This window comes from Strix uralensis, chromosome 23, assembly GCF_047716275.1.
Source record: "Strix uralensis isolate ZFMK-TIS-50842 chromosome 23, bStrUra1, whole genome shotgun sequence".
Lineage (NCBI taxonomy): Eukaryota > Metazoa > Chordata > Aves > Strigiformes > Strigidae > Strix > Strix uralensis.
The window spans coordinates 1,440,793-1,466,912 of NC_133994.1; the positions used below are offsets into that span (position 1 = coordinate 1,440,793).

At 41.0% G+C, this 26,120-nt stretch overlaps 1 protein-coding gene across 2 annotated transcripts in view; it reads right to left on the minus strand.

The window, feature by feature from the left end:
* Nucleotides 1–26,120, minus strand: part of PRDM16 (PR/SET domain 16) — a 342,717-nt gene that overhangs the window by 203,737 nt on the left and 112,860 nt on the right. For both annotated transcript variants that reach the window (XM_074892612.1, XM_074892611.1), the window contains exon 2: nucleotides 12,701–13,050. In XM_074892612.1, coding sequence (XP_074748713.1) covers nucleotides 12,701–13,050 — 350 coding nt within the window. The remainder of the gene's footprint in view (nucleotides 1–12,700; nucleotides 13,051–26,120) is intronic.

The window sequence follows — 26,120 nt, forward strand, 5'->3', positions numbered from 1 at the left end:
CTTCAAGAACATTTTTAGGGTTGGTCTTTGCCTGAGCTTACAACACCACCAGTAGTGATAGCAAAAGCTGGGGACAGTATTGATGGAGCACGCGTGAGCCTGCCCAATTTCCACTGCATTTGCCTCGCAGCCCTCCAGGACCCAGAGTAAGGGACGTTAGAGAGAATCCCCCTGCCTACTCCTGCTGATACACCCATCTGTGGGCTGGGTTCACACCATCCCAGTCCTCTCCGAACCTTCTGATCTACCTATCTCCGCAGGTAGAATGTTCTGGAATTCACTTTTCACTACATAAAGCAGTACTTGCTTGTATTCAATTTAAACACTTTTTCTACAAGTTTCATCTAATGCTCCTACTACAAGTATTACATTATTTCTCAGCAATTCCAAATTCCCTTTAGCCACTGCTTTCAGGATTTTGCACATTTCGACAGTATCTACTCTACACCTTCTCTTCTCCAAACTCAGCAAATCCTGATTTTCTAGTTCTTCCTCCAGGAAGAGCAGCTCAATCCTCTTGGAAATTTCAGTTGCCCTCCCCTATTCTTTCTCCACCTCTGCTCTACCTCTCCTCACACCAGAGCTGCAAGGCAGAGGCACACCACAGTCTCTACAGCAGCGTATGATGTCCTCTGTCTTCTTCTCAACATCCTTCCTGGTAAGCCCAGCATGCTGTTGACTTTTTTTGGCTGCCACCACCCACTGAGCCAGTGATTTCAGAGATCTGTCAGCGGGGGCTGCAAGCTCTCTTCCCCGCATTCTGTCTGCCAGTTTGAAGTTAAGCATTGCAGAGACACAGCTTAGATTATTATTCCCCAAATACACTAAATTAGATGCCCTTACCTTTATCTAAACGGAAGTTAACCTGCAGTCAGTTTTGCCCGTTCACTAAGTTTTGGAGGGTTATTGACATTTCAGTCAGCACCATCCTTGATGCTTAACTTCTGTCTGTAAAGTCCTGCTAGTCCACTTAGCAGTAAAACCCAATTTCTGCTCCAAAGAACATAGACAACTTGACAAGAATCTGAACTTCTTGGCTTTTTTTTTTTTTAAATCAAGCTTGTATGCTTATTAAAACCTAAGCACAGCTGCAGTGGACTAGAAGAAATTAAGCTTCTTTCTGTCCATTTCCCAGGAAACTGGACAAGAGCCAAAAATAATCTGTCCTGTTTAAAGTAAGTATCTGCATTTTGCCTCAACAACTCTCCAGAAAGGCAGCCGGTTTATCTCCCTTCCACACTGCTGAAATTCATTTTGGAGATGATATAAGCACTTACAAATAGCAAAAGTTACTTAATTTCTGAGAGTGGAAGTGTCTGTAAATCAGTACTTAGAACAATAGTTAGTATTTAAGAGATGAGATGGACACACCTTTTGTTTGAATGCAAGTAACTGTACAACAAAGTGCAAACTTCATAACAGTGCAATACTTTTGCATTATTAAGGGTTCTCAATAAGAGATTAAACACATCCACCAAGAGCAAAAAAGATTGCATCAACCCTAAAAATCCTACGACCTCCACATCACTAGCCAAAAGACTGCCACGGCACAAATACGGGTTAGCAACGCAGAAGATATAAAGAAATCACAGCCTGAACTTTCACCCAAATATCTACATTAAATCAGAAGTCTTCCAAAGGTTTAGAAAAGTCTAAGTGTTTGTTATAATCACAAGCCACTGCATTTCGAGGGCTTTTACTGCTCAGAAAGGAACATATCATTTATGGCAGTAGGCTTTATTGGTACATGTGGTCACAGGAAGATATGGAAGTCTCACAGCCAAAATGCCAGGCTTGCCCAGTGAATAGGCTAAACTCCTCATTAAGAGAATTTCAAAGCATTGGTCTTTTATCTGCATCCACTTTCTAAACATCTTGTGGCTGATGTTCGCCACCGCTTGACGCTGCAATATGGATTTCACAAGCTGGCTCTTCAGTATGTTTTTGCCCTGCTGCTCACTTGACAGCTTCCACACCCCCACACCTGCAATCCCATCCTTTGCCTCTTCCTTCTTTTTCACCAAAAGCTGAAATATTCCAAAACATTCAAATATACCAAAAGTTCAAATAATCTACCAAAGGTGCAAAATCTGCTTGCATCGAATTTTTCTCTGTAGACATTTCTGCTTCGTGGCTGGACCCAGCGGCCCCTCTCCACGTGCCCATCAGCGCCGCTGCCCGGGGAGGTGAGAAGGAAGCGCTGCCAGGCAGGTTCCCAGCCTGCCTCTGTGCCTCGGCCTCCTCCTCGACTGGTGGCAGAAGATACACAGGCAATAATGCAGCACTAGTAATAATCACCACTACCAATATCAAAGGCCAAGTCACTGGACCTGTATTTAATTCTTCCCTTGCAAAAGCTTTCAAGTCAACTCAATTAAAGTAATCCACCACAATGATTCAAGTTTTACAGACAAGGATTCGCCCCCCCCCTCAACTGAGCAGCTTGTGATTCAACAGTAATGTTTCAAAGTTGTTAGACAACCCTTTCTTTCATTATATAAAAGATGAAGAAAGCTAAAAGGTATAAGCACTAAAAAGATACCCGATGTCTTACAGTATTAGGGGTGGAATTACCCAATTCCACTAAAGCTAACAGCTGCCTATGGTGTACAGACATGATATTCACCCAAACTATAGCTGACAGCTCTCCCATCCTTCACGAGACAGGTATTTATCCCCCTCCTCACAGCAAGTCCTCTGGACTATGGCTGTTGTCAGCTAAAAGTGGATCTTTTCTTTCGTATCGGGCTCTTTGACACTTGTCAAGTTCACTTTAAAAAAAATTCCACTCTTGCAGCATTAAAATCATGCTCCCAATAAAATTTTTGCTGGTCTGCTGCACAAAAATACTGTTAGTACATACATAGGTACTCCAGGTTTTAAAATTTGCTTTAAATCAATCAATTGGATTCAAATTTGCAAGAACCCCTCGGTAACAGTTCTGAACGAGCCGGAGCCCGTCTCGCTGTGAGGCAGTTTTCTGCACAGGCTGTCCGTCCCTGCTCCCTGCGCCCCTCGGGGACAGCCTGGCCCACCAGCACGGAGCCCTCCGGGTACGGCCGGCAGAGCCCGGGGCAACTCGCTCACAGCTCAGACCTACCACTTTCTGACTTCGAGACAGAAGGTTTATCCAGTTCCCCACATCGCTCTCCTTTTCCAAACATTTGGCTTTGGTGATTTCCCCCCGCCCCTTCCCTTTCCCTTACTCCAAGTTTAAGGCAGTTCACCACTTACGGTCATTTACAGCTTACATCTCAGTAAATCCAGAAGGTGTCTGATGAAAAAGAGGGACTAGCCAAGCATCTTAATCCCCCTGTTCATTCATGCTCTCTGTAATGTTCTTTCAGGCCTCTGCTGAGAGACTAGGCTGAAATGAAGGCTGATAAATTAGTCTGGAGGGAAACAAGGCAGATTCTGCTTGTAAAAGGTCATTCCAACTTTGTTCTGGGTGAGGGTTTATCTTGACTGCAGCTGCGACAGACAATGGCCGGGGCCTAAACGGCAGAAATCCTAGCTCTGCTCATGAAATTACTGTGCTGATAAGGTAGAATGGACTTCAGCAAGATCTAAATGGGAAAAGGGAGGTGGGGGACAAGGGTGAAATGTAGGTATTTTTGAACATGATTGAACAGGGATGGCACAATAAGATGTACAATTGAAGCAGAGACTTGCCCAGGCATTATCAGAAAGTGAAGAAACATACTGCTCGCTAATCAGATCAAAAGGAAGAAAATACCCACTTCTGTGTGCTGAACAAACTGCCTCCGTACGAACGCAGGCACGAGTGGGCTGAATGCTGCACGAAACTATACCAGAGAGGTTATGAAATACATTAAACACAAAGTTAATTCTTAAAGATCAGGGCTTCTGAACTCCTGCATTGTTTACTGCACACTACACTGCTTCCAGGGCACACTGGAGATTTACTTCACTAGCAACATGTTGCCACGAGCAGCCTAAATAAGCCTCGCTAAAGGGGGTGCACAAGCAGGACACCTGGGTGAGAATACTCTTCAGTGAAAAGCACATTATTTTTAAGCACATTTTGTGCATTTCTGGGGCAAAGAGGGTAAGTGATGGCAAGTTCTGACGAACCGCTCTCTAAGTCTGTGCTTCCCGATGTGTACACAGATTGACTTTCCCTGGGAGAGCGATGCCTCTCCTTTATTTACACACCCCACTTGAATGTGCACGTCTCTGATCAACGCAAACACATTAAATGGTCACAGCACACTGTTCCCAGTCTGGAACCCGATTACACTAACCAGCTTCCACTTAGGCCTCTGCCTCAGAGGATCCTGTTATCTGTTTGCTTTCTGAGAGGACAGAGAGAACCAGGAAATGAAGAGAGATGCACAAATGAGTCGAGGTTTTACACAGACGCTTCGCAAAGCAGCTGGCCTTAGTCACAGCTTGAGAAACGAAGGACACGATTAGTAATAAAATTTCCAAAGACACCCCTATGCACAGAAATGTTCCTTCCACTGTGACGGGCCAACTGGCCACCTCACCTGACCACTAGACCTCCCCCTGCAGACGTGCTTATTCCATTCATGTTTCTAAATGTGACTTAAACTTCGCTTCACACCTTCCTTGGATAAACAGCCTGTTCAACTTTCAGTAGGAGGACTGTTCATTTTGCACAGGTCCCAGCACTCCACTGTGATGAAATACACCAAAAGAGGAAAGGATGAATAATTAGATGATATGTTAACAAGCAAAGAACAAAGACCCACCTATGTCCCACTACTTCAGAAAGAGCGATAGACCCAACTTTTCATTTTCACCTCTATATACAACAACACAAGTCCCTTCCAGTTCCAGAGCCAAATAAGAAGCAACTGAAGTGCCAAAATGTGTGAAGTGCTAAATCCCACAAAGTAAGAGTTGCTACATTTAGCAGTTCTCCAAATCTGCGGTGCTGCTCCATATTTGCTATGGGAAGAGGACGACGGTGCCAAATTATGCAGAGAATGTGCTTTCCCCATTCTCTAAAAGTAATTAACATAGCATTTTACACTGGAAAATTCACTGTTGTTACTTCTTGTATCTTACAGATTCAGGTAAAGAAATTTCATTTAAAACCTTCAGACTTCATGATTAACCAGGAACTCGGATGAGGTTCACTGAAAGGTCTGCTCATGTCACAAACCTCTGGAGTCTAAACACAGCTCTAAGTATTTAAGCCTTGACTCAAAGTTGAGTAAAGACTTTCTCTAATGTCTTAGCACAAGGTTACTGGAACTCAGGGGCTGGGGATAAGCAACCCAGAAAAAAGACCCCGGAAAATAACTGGGTGAACACCTAAAATGTTCAGCCAGTCAGGGTCCCTCACACAGCAAGGGACAGTGCAAGTGAGGTGCGAGTAGCCCACCTGTGAGTAGGAACGGTGCAGCAGCTCAGACCTCAGCAGGCAGCTCCCAAGGTCACTGGAGAACTTGGGTACGTTCCTGAATCGCCAGCTTACGCTGGAGTCCTCGATGCCGCGCTATCACATGTACATCACCGACTAGTAAGTAGCCAAACAGCAAACACAGCCCTGATTACCATGGAGAAGTCGCCTAAGAACTGCCAAGCAAGTAACCTTGCATTGCTTCCACCTTCTGAAATCACAACCGAGAGAGTCCACAGAGTGATGCCTCCTTTAAAGTCCCATGTATATTTATGGCTTAACTCTAACTTATTGATCATTTCCTTTACAAAAGCCTACTGTGTTCCAATGCTCCATCAGCCAGGCTTTTCTGGGAACGGACAAAATAAAGGTTGGATTTCTATGTAGGTTAACATTCCAGAGGAAGAAGTAGTGCCCTGTATTCTGTAAGGCTTTTGACAACGAAAAGAGCTATTTTTCAAACCCTGTGGTCACCACTGAGCTTTTCGTGGGATTTTCTTTTCCTCCTTTTTTTTTTTTTTTTTAAGTGTGGATGATAAAATACTGTTTCAGAAGCTGGTATTCATGGATGTCTCTCGAAGACGAAAAGAAAATATTTATTTCCTTTTTCTGCTTGTGAATCAGAATGTTCTATTTAAAGAAAGTGCCCTCTGCCGGATTGCTCATGAGTTATTACCCCTTATGGAAATAAAGGAGAAATATCAGGAGGTATTCTTAGTCATTCCCTTCCCCTGTCTCTTCTCTTTTTTCTTAATTCCTTATATACCCATGTTTTAGAGACATGCCTAAGATAGAGCAGGATATCTTGGCATTCTTGGGCCTAAAAAAGACTTACTCTTTTAACCCTGACATGGAAGCATTTGGTGAAACATCAAAAAATGATACAAATTTCAGTCATTTCACTTGGATGTCATAAGGTGCATTTTTCATTTTTATCCAGGGTTGAAATTAATAAATTAACACCGCCCCAACAGATTTAGTTGTAGAGAATGGGATTTTTTTGCCTTTGATACAATAAGCAATACAATAACCCCCCAGCCCTCCCCACTTTTTTTTTGTTGCTTCTTTTTGTGAATCAAAAGCCAGCAGCATGTGCCTACTGGCAAGTTTTTAATACCAGGCATAGGAAACAGTCTTGTCAATTGACAGGACCTGGAAGCTGACTCTTCCTCTTCCTCATGGTGGTCTCCTAACACCAGAACAAAGGCCATATACTGTGGAGAAAATTAAAGTGTTGACATTCCAGTTGTCCTCTGGAAGGGAGACAGTATCCAGTACGTACAAAGTTGAACAACTTTATTGGCCCAAAATCTCACGGTATTTAGAATATTTAGAGTTCAATAAGTTCTTTTTCCTCCTTGAGATTAATTTTTTTCACTTAAGTGCCAGGTTTCAGTCTAAAGCAAAAGTTTCTCTGCAGTTTTATAATGCATGCACAGATACATTCTACCTACAGATGCCTATTCGCAACTACTAGTGGCTAAAGGCATCTCTGGGAAGTCCCAGAGTGCTCTTATGTGCTGTTTACCTCATGAACTCATAGATTCTTTCTTTTTCAGAATTATTCTAGCCAAACAAAACTTCGAGAAATTGTGAAGTAACCTTGCATGGGCAATGTTTTCTGCGTAGGTAACGCGCTCCATCTAGGGAATGGCCATGCACACCATTCTTCAGCAATTTCCAAGGCTGCTCATTCCCTGCAAGAGCATTAGATGTGGTTTTGAAAACAGCAATTCATAAGCTCTTTTTCCCTGAGCGATAGAAGCTGTTATAGTAACATTATTCTCAAGCCAAAGGGAAAGGCAGAGGCCAGAGAAAATGAATGAATCAGAAGACACATGAAGAAAAACTACAAGGAAATGTCATCACATCCTTTCAGTCTCAAAGTTGAAAGAACGTTAGCAAGAGATGAGTGCAAACAGGTTTTGGGATTTCTTTGCTCAGTTAAAGGACTCGTACTTCTTTTAGCATCTTTTGTTAAGAAACAGGACAGACAAGAACATGCTTCTTTAACAAACTGTATCAGCTCTTAAAGTGAAATGAGGGAATTTGGGGTCCATGTTCTTTTAACTGGGAAGCATGACAAAACCATCGCAGTCAGAAGAATGCTTAGAGCCTCCTTCCTATTCTAATATTTTTAAGGCTCAAGGAAATACAATATAACTCTCCTCTCCGCAATCAAGGCCAGTCATATGAAGTAAATTTTCCTTGGCATTTATGAGTATTTCAAAAAAACAAACAAACAAAATTAACAAAAAAATACCTCCCCCCACCAAAATTTAAATATTCTATTTTGTGGGAACAGGGAGGTTGAACTGCTATGAATCACTGACACTATAAAGCATGTTCAAAAAACAGCAGAGTTTTCCACTGGCGCAGATGTGAAGCCAAGAATGCCTGCTGCATCCTTAGCTGCCGGCTCTTATTTTTTCCACAGTTATTTGTCTTTCATGGGACAGCTTCTATCTTCGCCCTAAAGTATTAAATGAAAGCACTTATTTTTCATATGTAAAGAAGCCGCCTGGCTCTTTAGTATAAGAGAAGTCTCTTGTGTTTCAGCAAATAATCTCTCTTAAAATATAAATGAAAACAAAACAACTAATAACTATATTTTATTAATGGTATTTTCCCTGTGAAGCCAACTGAGCTAAAAGCGTATCTGATTGCTTCCAAATTCCCCAGAATTCAGTTGCTAAATTTCCATTTTCCTCCAGGATGTGATTCCCATTCTTCTCTCAATTAGTAAAATAAACAGTGCTATGATAAATATCATTATTTACTCAAAGTGATCAAAATCATTATGCGATTTTTTTTTTTTATTTTTTTTTTTTTAGGTCCCAGAGGCAATAAAGTGAAAACACGCTGTGATTTATTTGGGGTACTCTGAATGGTATGTTCTGTGTCAGCAGGCAAGGAAGTAATAGGATCAGGAGAGCAGAGCAGAAATGCAATCACGTCACACTAAATAATCACAAGGCTTTTAGTTTGGGTGGTGTCTTTTAAGGAAAAAAGGTAGATAAACATGATCAGCACAGGAGAGTCAGGGAATGAGGCACCGAGGGAGAACACACCGCACACCATCCTATACAAGCACTTACTGAATCATCTCTGTGAGGGGGTGGGGGCCGGAAGACCGACACATCTCATTTATTTTTATGAAATGAGCATGAATCACTCACTGCCATCCCATGTTAAAAAAGCCCTTGAATAATAGGTGTGGTTTAATTTAAAGAATATTTTTAAAAACATATTCCACAAAGCAAATGTTGAAGGAAAAACATATAAAGAAACAAGATAGTAAAGACTTGCTGGAGATCAAGTAGGACGTGTGTTCCCCCCATCTTAACCCAGTGCCTCCTGCCTGGCTAAAAGGAAAAGCATCTATAATAAAAAAAATGACCTATCTTTTTTCAAGATATGGGAAGCAAGACACAGCATTCTGTATTCCCTATGATGTTTTAGGCTGTTAGGGGACATAATGAGTACAGCTGAAAGTTTCAGCAAATAGCATTCTTCCTTTACCTCCTGGAGCGAGATGTTTTCCACCAGAGCCAGGTCTGGATCAAACAGGTTAGATGAAAAAAGAACAGGAGCCCAGGCTTCTTGAGGACTTCGAAGAAATATAGTTAACTCTTTTGTTTCATTTTATTTTTCACAAATGTGGTCCTACTGAAGTTTGAAAAGAGAAAGCTATTTCTGCAGTGTTAAGGCCTTGGGTAGGACAGAGATCCATTCCCAAATCAAAGCCCTTAACAGCACATTCTCCAGCCCCCCCAAATGGATTTCTTTAATTACAGAGATCAGAAGAAACAGATCTTGATTGTGAAGTACAAACTGAAGCATTTGTAAATTTGTATTGTATTTTAATATGCTGAATTAGCATGCTTAAGCTTTACCTAAACAAACCCACAGACAGCAATAAAAACATGCCTTCACACCTACACACAGTCTGCTACAACCCCTCCAGCACTGCTTCATCCTTTACGCTATCCACAGCGACTGGGGCCCATTACAGATGGGCACAACTCCAAAGATATCAAGAAATTTGCGTATGGACCATGTTCAGAAGCCAGATACACATTTTTAAGCACAATGATGCGTCCTATGCAACATAAACAAGAGTTTCTAGCGAAACTGCAATGTTGCTAATGAATGCCCGCTTCAGAAGAGCATTCTGAGATATTCCCACTTCGAGGGGCACTCTTCGTTTAGCCAAACCTGACAACGAATTTCCTGTGATGAAGGGCAAGATGTGTTTGTGCAAAAGGCAGAAACGCTATTAAAATTAACTGATGACTACTAAAACCAAACAAAACCAGACCAGGTTTTCAGGACTGGGGGGGTGGGGTGTCCATGGAAGCGGCAGCAGCATTATCAGGAGTATAAACCATAATAAACCACAGGAAATGAACTGAGAAATATGACGAGAGAAGAAGGTTGGGTGTGAAGGACAGATATCTTTCCTGTAGTAAAAATACTAATATAACTAATAGAATAGGCAATTTAAGTATAATAGTAATACCTCAATTAGCCAACAATAAGGAGTCACATGTAAGAAGTCTTACACCACCATTTGACTTTCAAGTCACTGCAAGTCAAAACTACAAGTTAGAGAAGTATTGTCAAAAAATAATGTCAGACTGCTTAAGGAACACTTCTCACGGTACAGCACAAAAACTAGATTTATTACATTCATCACCATTGTAAGAAACAACACACAGAGGCAAAAGTCTAGTCAACAAGTTACAGGGTGACAAAAGATTCCCCTTTTCTTTTTTTCTCTTTCTGCCAATTGTCTGCCTACTCAATTTTATTAACAGAGGATGGAAACATACGCCAAGTTACAATTTCCTCGCACAAGAGACATCACGTAAAGCTGCCTAGAACTCCTCTTTAAGGCTTTTCCAACCTTACACTCAAAGGAAACAGCTCAGAAACCAACAGACAGGCACAGAGTCTTTATTACATGAACTCCTGTTCAGCACGTGAAGGCATTCGTGTATGTTGTTCCCAAGTGAAGTGACGAAGGTACCGAGTGAATACAAACGGGTCTCTGAAGTGCCTTTAAACATAGTGGGAAGTGGAAAACTTCAAGAGGTATCTGCAAGTACAAGCAAGGTTAAAGGAGATAGTGTCAGGGTGGGTCTAAGACAGTGTTTGAGGACATCTTATGGAGGACAAATAGTCCTTCCTTTCAGGTATGAAACGTACCTGCCAAATCAGAGAACAAAAGAACGCCGCTGAAATGTGAGAAGTACCCAGAGGAAGAAAGTTTGCCCATTACACTACAAAAAGAAAAGGTATCGCAAAGTCAACGCAGCCTGAAGTCAATAGATACGGCTTGTATCGGGCCTGGCATTCAGTGCAGAATGGACAGAGAGAACATTTCTTAAAACATGAATGTAAATACAAACTTTTATCAGAAATATAAAACACAAGGACAAAGTTTTGCCAAGGTCACAGAAAAAAAGGTTTGCATTAGTCAAATTTGATCTGATTTCTAGCAGCAAAGGAGGATAGCACTTTGTTCCAAAAAAATCACTGTCTTAACAACAAACCAACAAATGCTACCTGTAATTAGTAGCTTCAGAAAAAGAGAATTCACCTTTCTGTAGGAGCCACTTCCACATTGCAGCCTACAAATAATCAATACTGCATATTCCTAGAGGAAAGTTGTGCACAGAGAGCCCTTAAAGTGATCAGTACACCGGGTAATCTCGAGCTCCCTCCTACCTACAGCCTCTACGAAAGAGTATTTCCAGTATATTAACAGGGATTTTTTTTTTTCCCCAAAAAAGAAAAGAAGCTAACACAAAGAGGAACTTCTAAGGAATGCCATGGGCGGCGGGGAGAGGGAATCAAAACTCTCAGCTGAATTTCCCTTCTTTCCCTGCGTTAGGAGAGTGAGAAAAGGAAATTCTCGACTCAGGGATTCAACCGAACTCTTGATTTTAGCTCTTCAGACATCTCCTACTGCAGAACGACAAAACATGATTGAGTTTTGTTTTTATAGCAACTGGTTTTTGTTTTTTCTTGCACTTTGGACACATTTAAAAAGTAAACAAAAATATCTGGATGTACTTCTTTCAGCTTCACAGAATCTAACTGTTCAGTGATTTTTCAGAGTTCACAGTCAAGAGTGTAAATATAATCAGACACAGTTTAAAATGTTAATGCTTAAGTTTAGCCTTTTTGACCTTGTTTTCTAAGAAAACGGGGCTTCTGTGATTGCACTGTTGGCTTGCCCACTTGGTAAGTCTTACAGTTTTATCCCACCTCTGTACTCCAATGGCTTTTACACCACAGCTTCACACCAGGTAGTGGCCGATGGAAAGAAGAGGCCAAGTGACTGCTTCACCCAGAGGAAAAGGGGGGTGAAATTCAGCTCCCATGTATTTTGAGGGACAGAGTTAGCCTATCACACAGCCAGCCACAACCCTCAACCAGCTGCCCCAGATGCAGCCTCTTCCTCCAGACAAAAGACAGCAGATCCGATGCGCAGTGGGGGGGTTGCAGCGTTGGGGCGGACGTTAGGGCTACAACAGAGAAGCAATTATAGATTCGATAATGGACAGTGGATGCACTGGGATAGGACTGTGGACACAGAGCATAAATCCTAGGCTACGTTTCACTGTTCACAGAAGCTACTATAATTTATGATAATTCTTAGGGGTATAGAGATTTTCAAATCAAGCATATAGGAGCAGAAGAGACTAAGACGATTTCTGGGACAATCCCAGAAAATCAGGGAGAAAGACAGGAGTTCGGGAACAGTGCTGGTTTTCCTCTTGAAGATCGTTTTTTTGTTTAGCTCTTAGGGAAAAATGACTTTCACATTTCTTTATCTTTGCTGCAGAACAAGAACTCAAGAACATCTAGGGTGTTAATGGGTACACGCTATTTTTCTCTGACCAGTTAATAACGCCTGCACAGCTAACATGGGCTGGAAGTCAAAGGTAACACACCCAACTACAAAACATGATGCGACTAATCATATTTCTTCCATTGTGACAAGTTCTGAACACAATTTGAAAATGACAAGCACTTTAAGAAGTGACCCAACATCATTTAAAACCAACCTTCTAAAATGGTGCTAGAGCAGTATTTGTAGCCCGAGAAGCTGTCTTAAAAAGGATTTCTGCTGCTTTTTAAATACTGCGTGTAATCGGGGATGCAAAATAACGCAGGGCAATACGGCATTAGCAAAGTCACTACTTCTGTCCCCAGGCCAGTCAGGACTCAGTCAAGCGTTACGAACAGTTTGCACAGAAGACAAATGAATGTGATTATCCCATTCAACACGCTTACCTCCCATCCAAAGTTTGTTTCCTTTAATGTGCTCCTTTGTACTGTCATATAGGGTCCAAATCTTTCCCCAACTTCAATCTTCTTTTTGGCCCAAATCCCTAGCCCTGCCCCTGGAATCGAAGATTCTCTGAGTTCAAAATCTGGTGGGATTGGAATGTCATCAGGAATGTAGACGGGAGCTTCATAAGGTGAGCCCTCCTTGGGAGTGAAGTCCTCACTGGTGGGAAAGGGTGATGGAGGTCCGACAGGAATGGGGGACATAATACTGTCCTCTGTTTCCTCCTCTGCACTTTCGCCAGCAAGGAGATCAGGGTCGGTCTCGTACATATTATTTACAATCTCGCTGTCACCTAAAAGGGGAAACAGCAGAACAAAACACACTGAAATACTCACGTGAACATTAGTTAATCTCTTCTTGGGACAAAGGTTCATAAAGCCTAGTTCGCATGCTTTAAGGACAGAAGTAGTGGCAGAAAAAAAGATAATCGTCCCCTGCAGAACTTGGGTAGAACTGAGGTAAGAATATTCTTACTGGTTGCCCAGTATCAGTGCTACAGAAGGATGAGATGGGAGGTAATCGCAGGCCTGTCATGTTTTACTGGACCGGGGTTACGGTAACAGTTGTCTTTCAATAATGGAAAGAGGGAAGAAAACACAGAAGAGGTGTTCAAGGTTCCCTGTAACCATTTATTGTTTTAACTGGCTCAGTGTATTTTGTAGAGGAAATAAGAGAGAAATTAAGGTAAAATACAACTTAAGTTTGGCAAGAACTGTTTGCCTAGAGTTTGGGTTTCTTGGATTCAATGCGTCACACAGCAGAAGCTGTGGCTGATGTGACCTTCCAGGTACATCTCAGCAATGCACCTTTTCAGGCCGGTTTGTAATACTGCTTTAAGGCTAACGTGTCCTACATGCTTAAACAGGGAGCATTTTAAGCTACACTCTCAACCACAGTACAGGTATTGTTCACTGAGCTCCACAGGACGGGGATCTGGTTTGCAACAGTGCTACATCAGTCAAAGAAAGCTAAGGAAAAGCTGTACGCTTTCTTCTGTTCCACAAAACATCTCATAAACCAGACAGAAACAGATTAACCCAAGCAGTATTATAACATTATTCTTTAAAAAGAAACCTAAGCACTTAAAAACACGAGCCTAAAATGCTCACTTAATTTCATACTGCTCAGGATGTAAGAATTTCAGAGCCAAGTCACTATTTCTTTTTTCCTTTTTTAAAATAATGATTTGTGTGGTCTTTCCACAAAAGCATCAGCAGAACTGCAGCTGTTTTTCCTACGCCTCAATTTCTTCAGTTGTATAAGGCAGTAGGGAAAAAAAACCCACACATGTAAGAAGATTTTAACGGGGTGTGTACAGAATAAAGGCAAAATTTTAAATAGGAGGAGTTGATATTACTAGCCAGAATTGATAACTGCACCCAGTCAGAAATACCATGTCAAATCTTTCATGCTTAGCATCTTCAGTATAGTTACAGCACCGTTCAGCCCAGTGCTGACAAAAGACTGGGAATCAAACTCGTCTGGGGATAGGAAGGGAGCACTGTGTGTGTGTATGGGGAAAACAAACACACACCCACCCCTCCTCAAAGTAAATACCCTTAATCCTGCAAGGATTTTTAAACTTCATTTTCCAGAAACAAATTATTATACTTCAGAGAATTACAAGTCAATTCTATCACTAAACCTGTAACAACATGCATCCATTTCCTGGTTTAATATTGGCTTGTACAAGCAAAAAATATTCTTCAAACATCCCTTCTTCTTCCACCACTTGCCAAAAACAAATAATCCGAGACATGTTTACCAGAATGCAATGAAAGAAAACTAAATAAGAAAGAAGTCTGTGAGCACAGGACTTGACTAAGAAGTTTTCAGAAAAACACTTTTAACCGGAAAATGATAGTCTGCTGTATCCAAAATGCTTCATTCAGACACGCATTTCAGTGATTTCACGGCAGAATTCTGCTCGCTGGGTGCAGTTCTGCTAAGAAACCACCACGTTTCCTCCAAATTCATTTATGGATCAACCAAAGAGGCCAATCTGCCAAGGTAGCCTTGCTGCAAGGACTCTCAGGGCTTCCTCCAGCTACTCCCTGCCGTACAAGTCCCCCGGGCCTGTAGTTCTAACAGAGACTTGGCCACATCTCCACGTCAGGAGCCTGGACAACGCAGCTGGAGCTCCACGGTGGCTCTTCCCTCGCTGTCACAGGGCCAGTAAATATGGGGAATCAGAGCCGAGAGGATGTCAGACCTCAGAACTCAAGAATACATTTCACTTTTCTATTTTCAGAACCAAAGACTCCAATCATTTCAAAATTAATTGTCCCCTTTCCTCCTTTGCTTTCCTGACCAGACAAAATTTTGAAATTTAAGTATGGCGATTATAGAATATGATTTTTAAAAATTTATTATTATTTTTTACAAAATTCCCCAAAGACAGAAAACTCTGGGGTTTGTCTGACTTTCCCTTGGACTTGTATACAGTGAAATTCCCACAGTCAAACCACATTCTGATGCACTTGTGTTTGGAACATGCTTATTCTTACGAAATGCAGTTATTATTGTGACACCAGTGCTGAAAGCTCCTATTCATTCTGACTACCCTGCTTAGAAGAGAGCTCCTCCTTCAAGGGATTTACAAAGAGAGAGAAGGGGAAATGGTTTACAGCATCTAACAGAGGAGACACAGAGCCACGGAGAGAATAAGCAGGTTGCTAACAGGGTTGGGAAATGAACCCTGGGTCTTGGCCAATCACCCCACCCCCCCCCCCCCCCGAGGAAAACATTCCCCTCCTCGCTCCAAGGTGGAACAGAATGGAAAGAGACTTCAGTCTGCAAGATTGCCATTACAGTTCCTGTCTGGAAAAGCACCTTCACCAGAACTTCCAACCTCACAAACACCTACATTAACTATGAATAGATGAGATTTATTTTTCTTTTCCCCAATAAGCGGACAAGCACAGAGCAAGGTAATTTGTGGAAGCATGGCCATAGTTTGCCATCCAAACACAGGCCTCCAGTCCCTGCTACCCAGGCTTCACTTACAACAGAAGTGTTTCCAATCAGCCTCTCCCAGCTTGCTGGAAAGTCAAGAACTCAAGTTCTTTTTAAGACTCCAAAAATATGCTACACAATAGTATATTATTTCCATTTAGGAAATCTTGAAAGCTTCGGGTTTTTTAAGGTTTGATGTTACAGGTTTATAATTGTAGTGATCATTCTGAAACATTCTTTGGGCAGCCAAAAGAAGCAATTCAAGGGTGAACAGAAAAAATATGCAAGCTGCTGTCTCAAATGAAAACAAACCCAAACCCCACGTCACTAGTTTCTCTTATCCACTGCAGCATCTGCATTCTGAACTATAAAACCTTGACGACTGATTTCCTGAGCCAAGCTGGTCTGCTGCACCAGAGAGCTCCTACATAGCTATGCAGAGATGTATCGCAAACAAACCAACAGATTTGAAAATAGATAAGTCGCTGATAGATTTTAAGGACAGAAAAGAGGATTTGTGCTAATTCCATATGACCTCCTGCATTACTTAGACCGCAGGACTCCTGAATTATTTCCATCTTCAAGATCAAAAGGTGGTACATAGCTTATCTTCTAGGCTGAAAAAAAAAACCCAAAACAACCCTACTTTAAGATTTTCCAGCAAGGGCCAACAAGCCTTGGCACACCGCTCCACTGTTACACTGCACTACTACACTCTTCCCAGCAGTGACTACTGGTAAGGGAAAAGGGCTTGTACAACCCCCCCCCCCCCAAAGCTCACAGTTCGACAGCAAGTGCTAATGGGGGAATTATAAGCCCCTTTGTCTCCTCTCTCCCTGGCAAGCCGTCTGCCTCCTTTTTACCTTGCATTCAACATCTCTCCCTTTTCAATTTTTGAGGATGTCACCTCTTAACCTCTTGAATGAGCTACATAGGATAGAATATCTTTCACTGAAATGTGTGTTTTCAACCCTTTAAAGACTCCTGACTGAACCATCTGTGGTTTTTCAACACTTTTTTTGAACTATCTATATTAGAACTGGCCAGAGGATTCCAGGATCATCCCAGTGACTGCTAAATCCAGACAGAAATTTTCCAAAGGAACTCTGCTGAAGACTTAAACTTTGGGATGCACTTACTTCTTCAGACTGCTAAGAAGCCCCCAAAACAGGGCCTTTTGCAGATTTTACCATCTTTAGCTTACAATGTATATTTTAACATCATACGCTGTACCTAACTGGACAGTTATTGGGGCATCATAAACCATTTAAACACAAGAGTTACCAGAACTGGGCTCTTGTATTTCCTACATCTGAAACACGATATACATCTATATTTAGTTCCAACTTCCTTGAAATTTCCCTCTAACTAAAAAAGAGCATTTTCACTCTAACGGTTGAGATTAAGAAGAAAGTAAATTTCAAACATCTTCCCTGAAAGTTACTAGGAAACAGAAAAGTAATTACTATGTATCTTCAAAGTTTTTGCCACATTAATTGGAGTGCTCGTTAGCATGTTAGAATATGCTATTTAAATTAAATGTGATGAACTGATATTCATATGCGTCTTATCAGACTGAAGCAGAATTGATGTTACGTCCATATATAGGAGGTTTAGCTGGCAAGAAAACTGTAGTTTTAACAGAAAGTTGGGTCGAATGTTGAAGTAATATCTCAAAATACCAGTCAGTAAGAAAATCATGATTCATTGTGTAAAGCAAAAATGATTCACATTAAATTACATTTAAAGTTAGTTGTAACTACACCATAACAACTCCATAGTTATTAATCACACATTAATCCTGAATTAACAAAAATACAAGTATTCCCATCAGCTAGCGCATCAGCTTTGTGGCACACAATTTCAGCCATCAATTGAAACCCAGCGTAGATTATTATTTCCTTCCAATTCTGTAGTTCACAGAGCAAAACGGGATGTTTGTTAGTACCCAACTTTTCAATACTAAACAAAAGATACCCTATCTGCTGAAAGGAAGCATCCCAGGAACTGCAAACAGCGCTTACTCACGCACCAAAAGATTGTTCTAACAGGGAAGTCTCAGAGCAGAACTTCTGTGAGAGGCATACAGAAATGCAGAATCAGATTTGATAGAGGGAATGGTGCAAAAGAAGTGGCAAGCAACCAAGATGGATGAATAAACTGACCTGGAAAAAGGCAAGCTTTGAGCAGGTGACCAGCACTGACCAAAAAAATCAGCTGAGCTTTCCAGTTCTGATGCTGAAAATTCTACCTAATAGGAAGAAAACTGGTATAGAGATGGTCTAATTCATGAATTTAAATGTTAAGTAATTTTCACCAATCAAAAAATTATGCATAGACTAAACAACAGCTCCTGATCAAAAAAATGAGCGCTGATTCTCAAGCACTCCCGCCAGACAAGTGGTGATGATCTGGAAGCATCTTTCAGTGGGCCCCAGCATTTCATAACATGAACTCTTGCCATGAAGAGTCAACAGAGCTATGGTAGGTAAAGAAAGACTGAGGCTAAATAAGCTGAGAACCAGGCCTTTTGGCTCTCCCACCCTAACAGAAACATCTAGTATCTGAGGGCCACTCTCTGGATGTGGCCTGTCTCACCCTCTAGAGGCGCAAAGGCATCCCTGCTGACCAGGTCCTACAGGAACACACTTCTGATGATGCCAAAATTCAGTACGAACATGAAATAAGCTTGAAAAGCAACTTACACAACCAGTTCTGAACATGCTAAAGAAAAAAATAAAAAAGGAAAAAAAAAAAAAAACAAGTCCCAGGGAGCCTGAAACACCGAAGAGGTAGGAGGCTTAAGAGTGAAAATGGTAGACTCAGAGGGCAATAATGTTTGGGGATTTTTCCAAGAGGAGTCAATTGCTAAGCTACAACATTCATATGTAACGAAAATGGAGCTTTTTTTCATCCAAAAAGGAAAAAAGGGGGGGAGGGAAACAGATGAAGGGGAAAAGAAAAACACATTTGTCATACAATACAAGTAGTTGAAGTATTTTGGGAACAGATTTGCCATCTCTCAATTAAACATGAGGCAGCATGACTGTGCTTTCATTGCACAGTAGTTTCCACTATGATAACAAGTCCAACAACCGCCTCATTGTGGACCATGCAGAAATGAGAGGGACTCCCACAGTGCATATTAATGACTGACCTCTGATGTCATCAGGGGGGAAACAGCACCCAACAAAAATTACAGTTTTCCCTGCAGCATGGAAGACAGTTCTTGCTGCCAAAGAGAAACCATCAGGGAAGAATAGCTGGAAAAGCAGGGCTCGACATAAGGAATATATATACTACATCTCTTCTATAGCCTCAGAATACACCTTCTGTGTGAAAGGCACATCTCCTCCTCTTTTTTTTTTTTATGCCTAATAAAGATTTTCCTGAGTTCATGCCTAAGAAACCTGGTGGCAGACTTTACTAAAGAAGAGGATTTTGATTCCTTTGCCAACATTTTTTTGCTCCAGCTTTTGAGAAATACAGAGAACTGCCTGCTACCGCTTACAAACGTTTCCTCTGCTAAAAAGTGCAACCCTCCTTACTCAAACACGTTGCCAGAAACAAGCTTTCATAAGTATGATATACTCCATAATCCTGAAAATACTTGTGGTTGCTGTAGATGTTTTCTCTCCTAGTATTAGCAAGTCAAATTATTTTCTACTCTATGATTAGCCTCTTTTGCACTTAAGAAACAGGAATTCCAACTGAGTTGAAAAGCAAAACTAGGTTTATTCGAGCACGACCTGTGAAAATTTTCAAATGATACAAGTAAAGTATAAAGACACCTCGCTACTGAACACAGTTAATTTAATTTCTTCAATGGGACAATCAGGCCAGTTCTGATTAAATTTTAACTTACTCTCAAGTTGAACCCACATCTGACTGACCTCATAGTTCAAGAGAAATCATGAAACACAGGTAAACCTTTTCCTTCTGCCTTTTCAGTTGCTAAAATCAGTTATCAGGGACTGGCAGGAGGCATGAAACAACAATGAAACAGAACATTTTCAGGTCCCGATAGTTCTAACACAAGAGATACCGTAGGGCATCCACGTGAGCAGAATCACCAAACACGTATATGTATGCACGTTGAGTTTGTCACTACAATCAAATGTTTACAATAACAGCTTTTACATAGTATTTATTAACAGTCAGGGCTGTCAGAGAAGATCAGAGCTGTTCCTGTACCTGCCGCTCCTTTTGGGCACTGCCAAGCACTCCAGACATACCACAACTGGTTAAAAAAAAAAAGCAGAGAACATCTTGTTTAGGAACAATCTTCAGTTCTACTGAGTTTCATCCCCAGTCAGCTGGCTGCTACCCGAGAGCTGGACGTGGGATGTGGCCATTCGCTGATGACAACCACGCTGGCCTACATCTGCCCTGCTTCTAGTGGCAAGTATTTCAATGCTCTGGAATGTCTGGTTATGTGAAAAGCAGTACAGAAATACAACTTGACCTTATTGTTATTGTCATGAAACTAAAATTAGTCCTTCAAAGCTCGTTAGCAAAATTACTCGATAAAAAGACCCATTGAAAGGTTGTTTCCACAGATAATCAGATAGGGGCACAGGCTTAAAATCTGTGTGACATCAACAAGGTTCCTGCAACAGTGAGAGGGATGCTCTAGCACTGGTGAGAGACCTCATGAATCATCTATTTAGCAGCTGTAATGAAATAAGAAGAAAGTCTGATGTTAAAGAAAATGGTGGTAGAAGAAACAACACGCTACATTTCAGGTGGGGTTTTTGTAGGTTTCCTATTTGGTCTTTAATGTGTTTATTAACATTATTATTATTATATAAAATTCTGCTAAGGAAATATCTACTTATCTGAAGTGACTAAGCATCTTCTACACTCACAGACAGCGCAAAGAGCATCTCCAACCTCTTCACAAGGAACTCTTAGAGAACACACCACGAATGAACTAACGTCGGGCAACCCATGTCTGACCAGTCACCACAATCTGCCTTGGATCTCGCTGACCTTGAAATAAATAGAAAACTAGGCCCAATCCTACATTCCTTCTGTACTCAGAGCTCCCATCGAGAGCAATGGGAGTATCAAGAGTGAAGAGGAGAGCGGGCTGAGCCCTCATCACACTCCACGGCATTGTGCTCTTGGCTGACACAGGGTGACTTTCCAAGCTCACTTCTGGCAGACAGCTCCAGAACGGGATGTTCACAGAAAACACCTCATTTTGACTTGTGCATGAAATAACAACAGGCTGAAGTCCACAATGCTGCCAGGTCAGAGGATCCTCTTGTCAAATTAGTCTGTATTAATACAGTGTACATGTAAAAAACCAGGTATTTTTATTTTCTAAACAACAAGGAGAAGAATTACAGGCACCCACTGAACCCACACTTTACCTCTGAATCTAACCTGGAATCTCAGGCCAAAGAAAAGAATTCGAGCAAAAGAATAGAAAATACAAATATGCACGCAGAATTGTGACTTTATACCTAAGACTGAAACAACATAGCGACAGATTGACAGACTCTCTTTCCTTAGGGATTAATGGTTGTTGAAAGTTTTTTTTACTTAATTATTCAAACTTTGCAACTCATTCCTAGCTGTAAGTTTAGAAATGCATGCAGGTATTAAAACCGTAGTGTTGTCTAGAACTCTCTGTTCTATTATATATATATATAAAAGGCTATTATACTATAAAAGGTATCCATCAGAAAAATACCCGTTAGGCCAGGACTTCCCTGGGATTCATTTCCATTTTTCTGACTCTAGAGGAAGAGCAGTGGGAAACCTCAAAGATCTTTTCCAACCTGAAGAGGGATGTCGCCACCACCTTTACAGCTCCATAGAACATACCAAGGTTCCTGCACTGTATGGATTTTCCTTTAGAAGCATTCCCCAGGGAAGAAAACAGAACAATCAAACAAAAAAAATTTAAAAAAAATACAGTGCTACATTAGAAAGAAGGCATGGAATATGTCGCACCTCCAGAAAACAAGACCGCCTACATTTTTAACTCTGGGGTGACAGGATTCTGTCTCTGTTTGCTGTACACTCAGTACGTTTCATCAGCAAAAATAAAGTCATTTTTATGAGCGATTTGTAGACCAGCAGAGCTGGAACGAATCATCAACATTACAGCTTCATTCAGCCAAGAGTGCAAATACTTACATTAAGCAAGTATGTGCTTAACTACTGCCAACAACTGACAGGGTTCATTACCTCTGAATATTGTGCTGCCCATCTATAATTTATTTCAGGTAAATTATAACAAGTACCTATCCTACCCTGCCGTACTCCATTCGGAATTCTGCACAAGCCTCGCTGCCTGCTCTCACTCGGTCCTGGACAGGGCGGAAAGCTGACAGCCAGGCACAGACTAAAACTTAGAAGACTTATCTATAAATCACAAAGGACACTTGAAAGCACCAAACAGCACCCACCCAAACAGTGACTTCAGAACAGTGAAAGATCTTAGTGATCAGATTGCCACCTGATGGCCACAGCTGAAATACAATAGAAAATCAGAAACCTAGTCCCTACTTGGACTGAATCTGTCTGGCCTTGGTTACAAAGCCTGACTTCCACAAAGTTCAAGCACTTTGCAGCACCAGGAGATGGGATCTTGTCTCCCACGGGCTCATGTTCTTTGGGATGCAGCATCAAAATAAAAAAGTCAAGGTGTCCAACACAATCCTCAATGAGATTCCATTATTCAGTTCATCTAGGAATGGTTTCTCAGTCACTCTGCGGGTCAAGGTAACCAACTGTTGGCAAGGCAGATCACCTACAAAGGCACATTGCCCTCAACACACGGAGCCTTCAGACCAAGGAAAGGAACAGCTGGTATTAGTAACACTTCAGAGAGTTTGCATACGTAAGCCAGAGACCTAAAACTCAGTGCAAGACCATCTCTGGATGCTAGTCTATAACATTTGGGTTTCCTTCTGCCAGAAAGGATGCAAATTAGTGCCAAAACTGTGGTGACGAGAATTCTTCCTCACTCATTAAGGATGGGACTGAAGCATTAAATGCTTCACAGCCATACAAAAATGGCTTTTCCTCCATCCACAGACAATATTCATTTAATTGTAATAGCTGTAAAGAAAGGATAATAAAGATTCTTGAGTTTGTCACACAATTCTTCCATTCACTGCAAGCACCTTTCTCCCCCATCTAAGCTATACTGGTAAGGATCTGCAGCATTTGCTGGTGGATGCTGGTCAGAAAGCAGCACCTTCACCAACCAGAACAGAAACTGCCCCAGAGCACCCTCCAGTACACACGTGGGGCCCAGTGCTCTGCGGGGTTCTCAGACGACGGAGCAATGCTCTGAGAGGTCTTCCATACAACTCTGACTGCCACAGGAGGAAAAGTAAATTTGGCTTTAAATGAGCAGTCAGAAATGTTTTTTCTCCTCTTTTCACTCATTCATGAAAACACTTCATCTTCACAAGTTTTACAGTTGAAAAAAGACTTGGGCAATAAATGTACAGGGAGGGAAGTGGTCACAAATGGGAAGTGGTTTTGCCAACATGCCCCTGTGCCAAAGCAGTGCCACATGATCTGTTTTGACCTTTGAGAAATTATACTGCTAAAACAATCCTCTGTTTAATTTTTTAGTTAATGGGCACTTGTTATAATTTTCTGTGATTTTGCCTGTTTTTTCCTCCATAGATGTTGAACATATCTATAAATATCCAGCTTGAAATAATATTTTTCTTCCCTTTGGTTATCTCTGATTCCGCCTCCCCCCCCCCCCCAAAAAAAAAAAATCTTGGGCCTTGAATAACAGATGACACTAATGACACTAATAGATAAAGCACGTGAGATACTTCTCAGTGAAGTGAGCCTGGTTCTTCTTTAGAACATACCCATAGGTTTTCACAGGCTCCCTGACTATTACCTGAAAGCACCCAAAACGCTACAATTACAAGGAACCAGGGATAATCCAATCGGTTCTAGGTGAAGATCTGGGTAGTTCACATTCCCTGCTCAAGATGGAACGGTCTCACAGTTGCGACAGGCTAAGTCACAAGTTACTGGCTTTGTTCCAGCTGACAAACCAACCAGCTAAATCCCACTGAATAGGTGTGCATATAAACCTCAGATGCAGATTCTGCTGACCTCAAACCATTTGAATCCACAGTCAGATCTGAGCTGATACCATCATAAACCCTTCTTACCCAGCTCTCGCGGACATACCAGCTCCAGCTCTCTTAGCTAGTGGCCTGTGTTTTCCCTTAAAACACCGTAATTGTATTTTACTTACACACTGCAAAGCATAGTCTTTCAGGATTGCTCAAGAAGTAGGAAGATGCTGACTTTGTCAGAAGGATCCTGGAGATGAGTGGTCAGGTAACACAGCCCTGACAGACCCAGCAAAAATCTGTTTGCCAAGCTCCCTGTAGCTCCGTAACATCACTTAGTGGCCACTAACACCTGTCCTGAGCAACCCATGCTAACTATGCCTCCCCGAAACACCCACATTTGCAGGACTACTCATGGAAATTTTTATTTATACGTGTCACTGAAATTAAGTCCAAAGGAGACACAAGTTTTAACACATCTCCTGTGTAAAAATTCAGAAAAGAGCAAGCTACATGCACTTCTGTCACAACAGGAAACTTCCAGTTACTGCTGTATTTGAGTGTCCAAGTCTATCATTCAAATTACTCTGTCTTTGCAGTTGGTGTTTAAGGACTTAATAGATGAAACTTCCCTGAACCTCTGTCTAATGCAGAATTGCTGTAGAATACATTAAAAAACAATTTAGTCCCGGAGAATACTAAGAACTGCAGAGTTATTCAGAGAAGGAGGCAGTGAGGGATGAGGCAGGAGAAGGAGACAGGACAAATGAAAAGGAAAAGGACTTTGATAAAAACTAAACATTTGCAAACATAACACCTTTTGCATGTTTACTGTGTATATTCATTTTTCAAGTTTCACATTTATGGTCTGTTTTGTCTTGACTGTAACTATACCTCTCCAAATAGATGCAAGTCCCTTTATTAAAAAGAAACAGAAAAACACCTTATATGAGAAGTGAGCTGTAAGAACAGATAATGACTGAGTACAGAGAGAAGAGTTAATCGGATGTATTTTTTCATAAACATTCTAAAAACCTGGAACTTGGCTGTAAGAAGAACAGGTATTAAGGATTTAAAGTGCCTTTGGTTTTAAGTAAAAAATTAAGTGTTTTCTTTTATTATGGGATTTCTGCTGGCAGAAATGAAGAATAAGGCTTGAAACAGTATTTCAATGTGTTCCCTAATACGCATTTTCCTCTAGTAAAACCAGCAGGGAAAGTGTCCAAATTACTCTCCACTAAATGCCAGTATTATATTTCCAGTAAAAGTCTAGTTCAACCAGGCATCAAAAGTATTTCCACATAAGATCCTTCAGAGAATGTTATTGTCCATAACTACACCTCACCCGATCACTCTGTGTTCAGTATTTTGTTTTGTATTTGAATTCAAGATGACATTTCTAAAGTTGTGTTATGTTTAAAAATTAATTCAATGCATATTTGGATGCAGTAGATAAAGTAGGTTCTTTTAAGCAAAAAAGCGCTCTACTATCATCTTATTATTAAAGCCACTGGAAAAAATATTAGCCTTTGGGATTTCTGTCTCTAAACTATTTACAACATAATAGCTCCAATGAAGCGTCACAAGAAATGTACAGTGTATTACACATACAGTTGTAACAAACATTTGTGAAGAATCTATAGAAATAATACAACAGAAAGAAAATCTGGAAAGGAAGAGATGAAAGCCTAAATAAAATGCTCCACTTCGCAAAGAAAAATCATAATTGCTTTTCAGTGGTTTGCTTATTTTTGCTACAAAATACCTCCCCTTTAAAAATCTATAAAACTATAGAAATGGTCCAATTCTACAGAAATTTCTTTGCTGGAAATGCAGTAAAGTGGAACTTTAAAAATGACTGCAAGATAAATTCTCCACTAAGAGAAATGTTACCTATTTAGAATAAATAAATAAATGCAGTTAGACTAGCTCTCCAAAAACTAACAAATGATGCTGGATATTTCTCTCAGTCCTGGATGTCAAACCATAGAACAAGAATAAAGCATTTGTAAGTCTCCAAAAGGAGACCTTGCAATTGGAATTCACATCTTTGCCAAGTGAAAGCTTTTCGGCTGTTGTCACCGTCTCATTGTCATTCAACTCACTGTGGGTTCCCCAGGGTCCAGAACAGGAGTCCTGGCATTATTAACATAGCAGATTAATAGCAGTGGGAAAAGACATTTTCACAAACATGCTAAATATTAATATTAATCGATAACAATTTATATTTCCTAACGTGAGCCAGACAAACATACCCCAGGCATGGAGGAGAGGAGGGAGGGCAGAGCAAGGAAAGGGACAGTGTCAACAGACTATACAGAATAAAAGGGAATCAGTG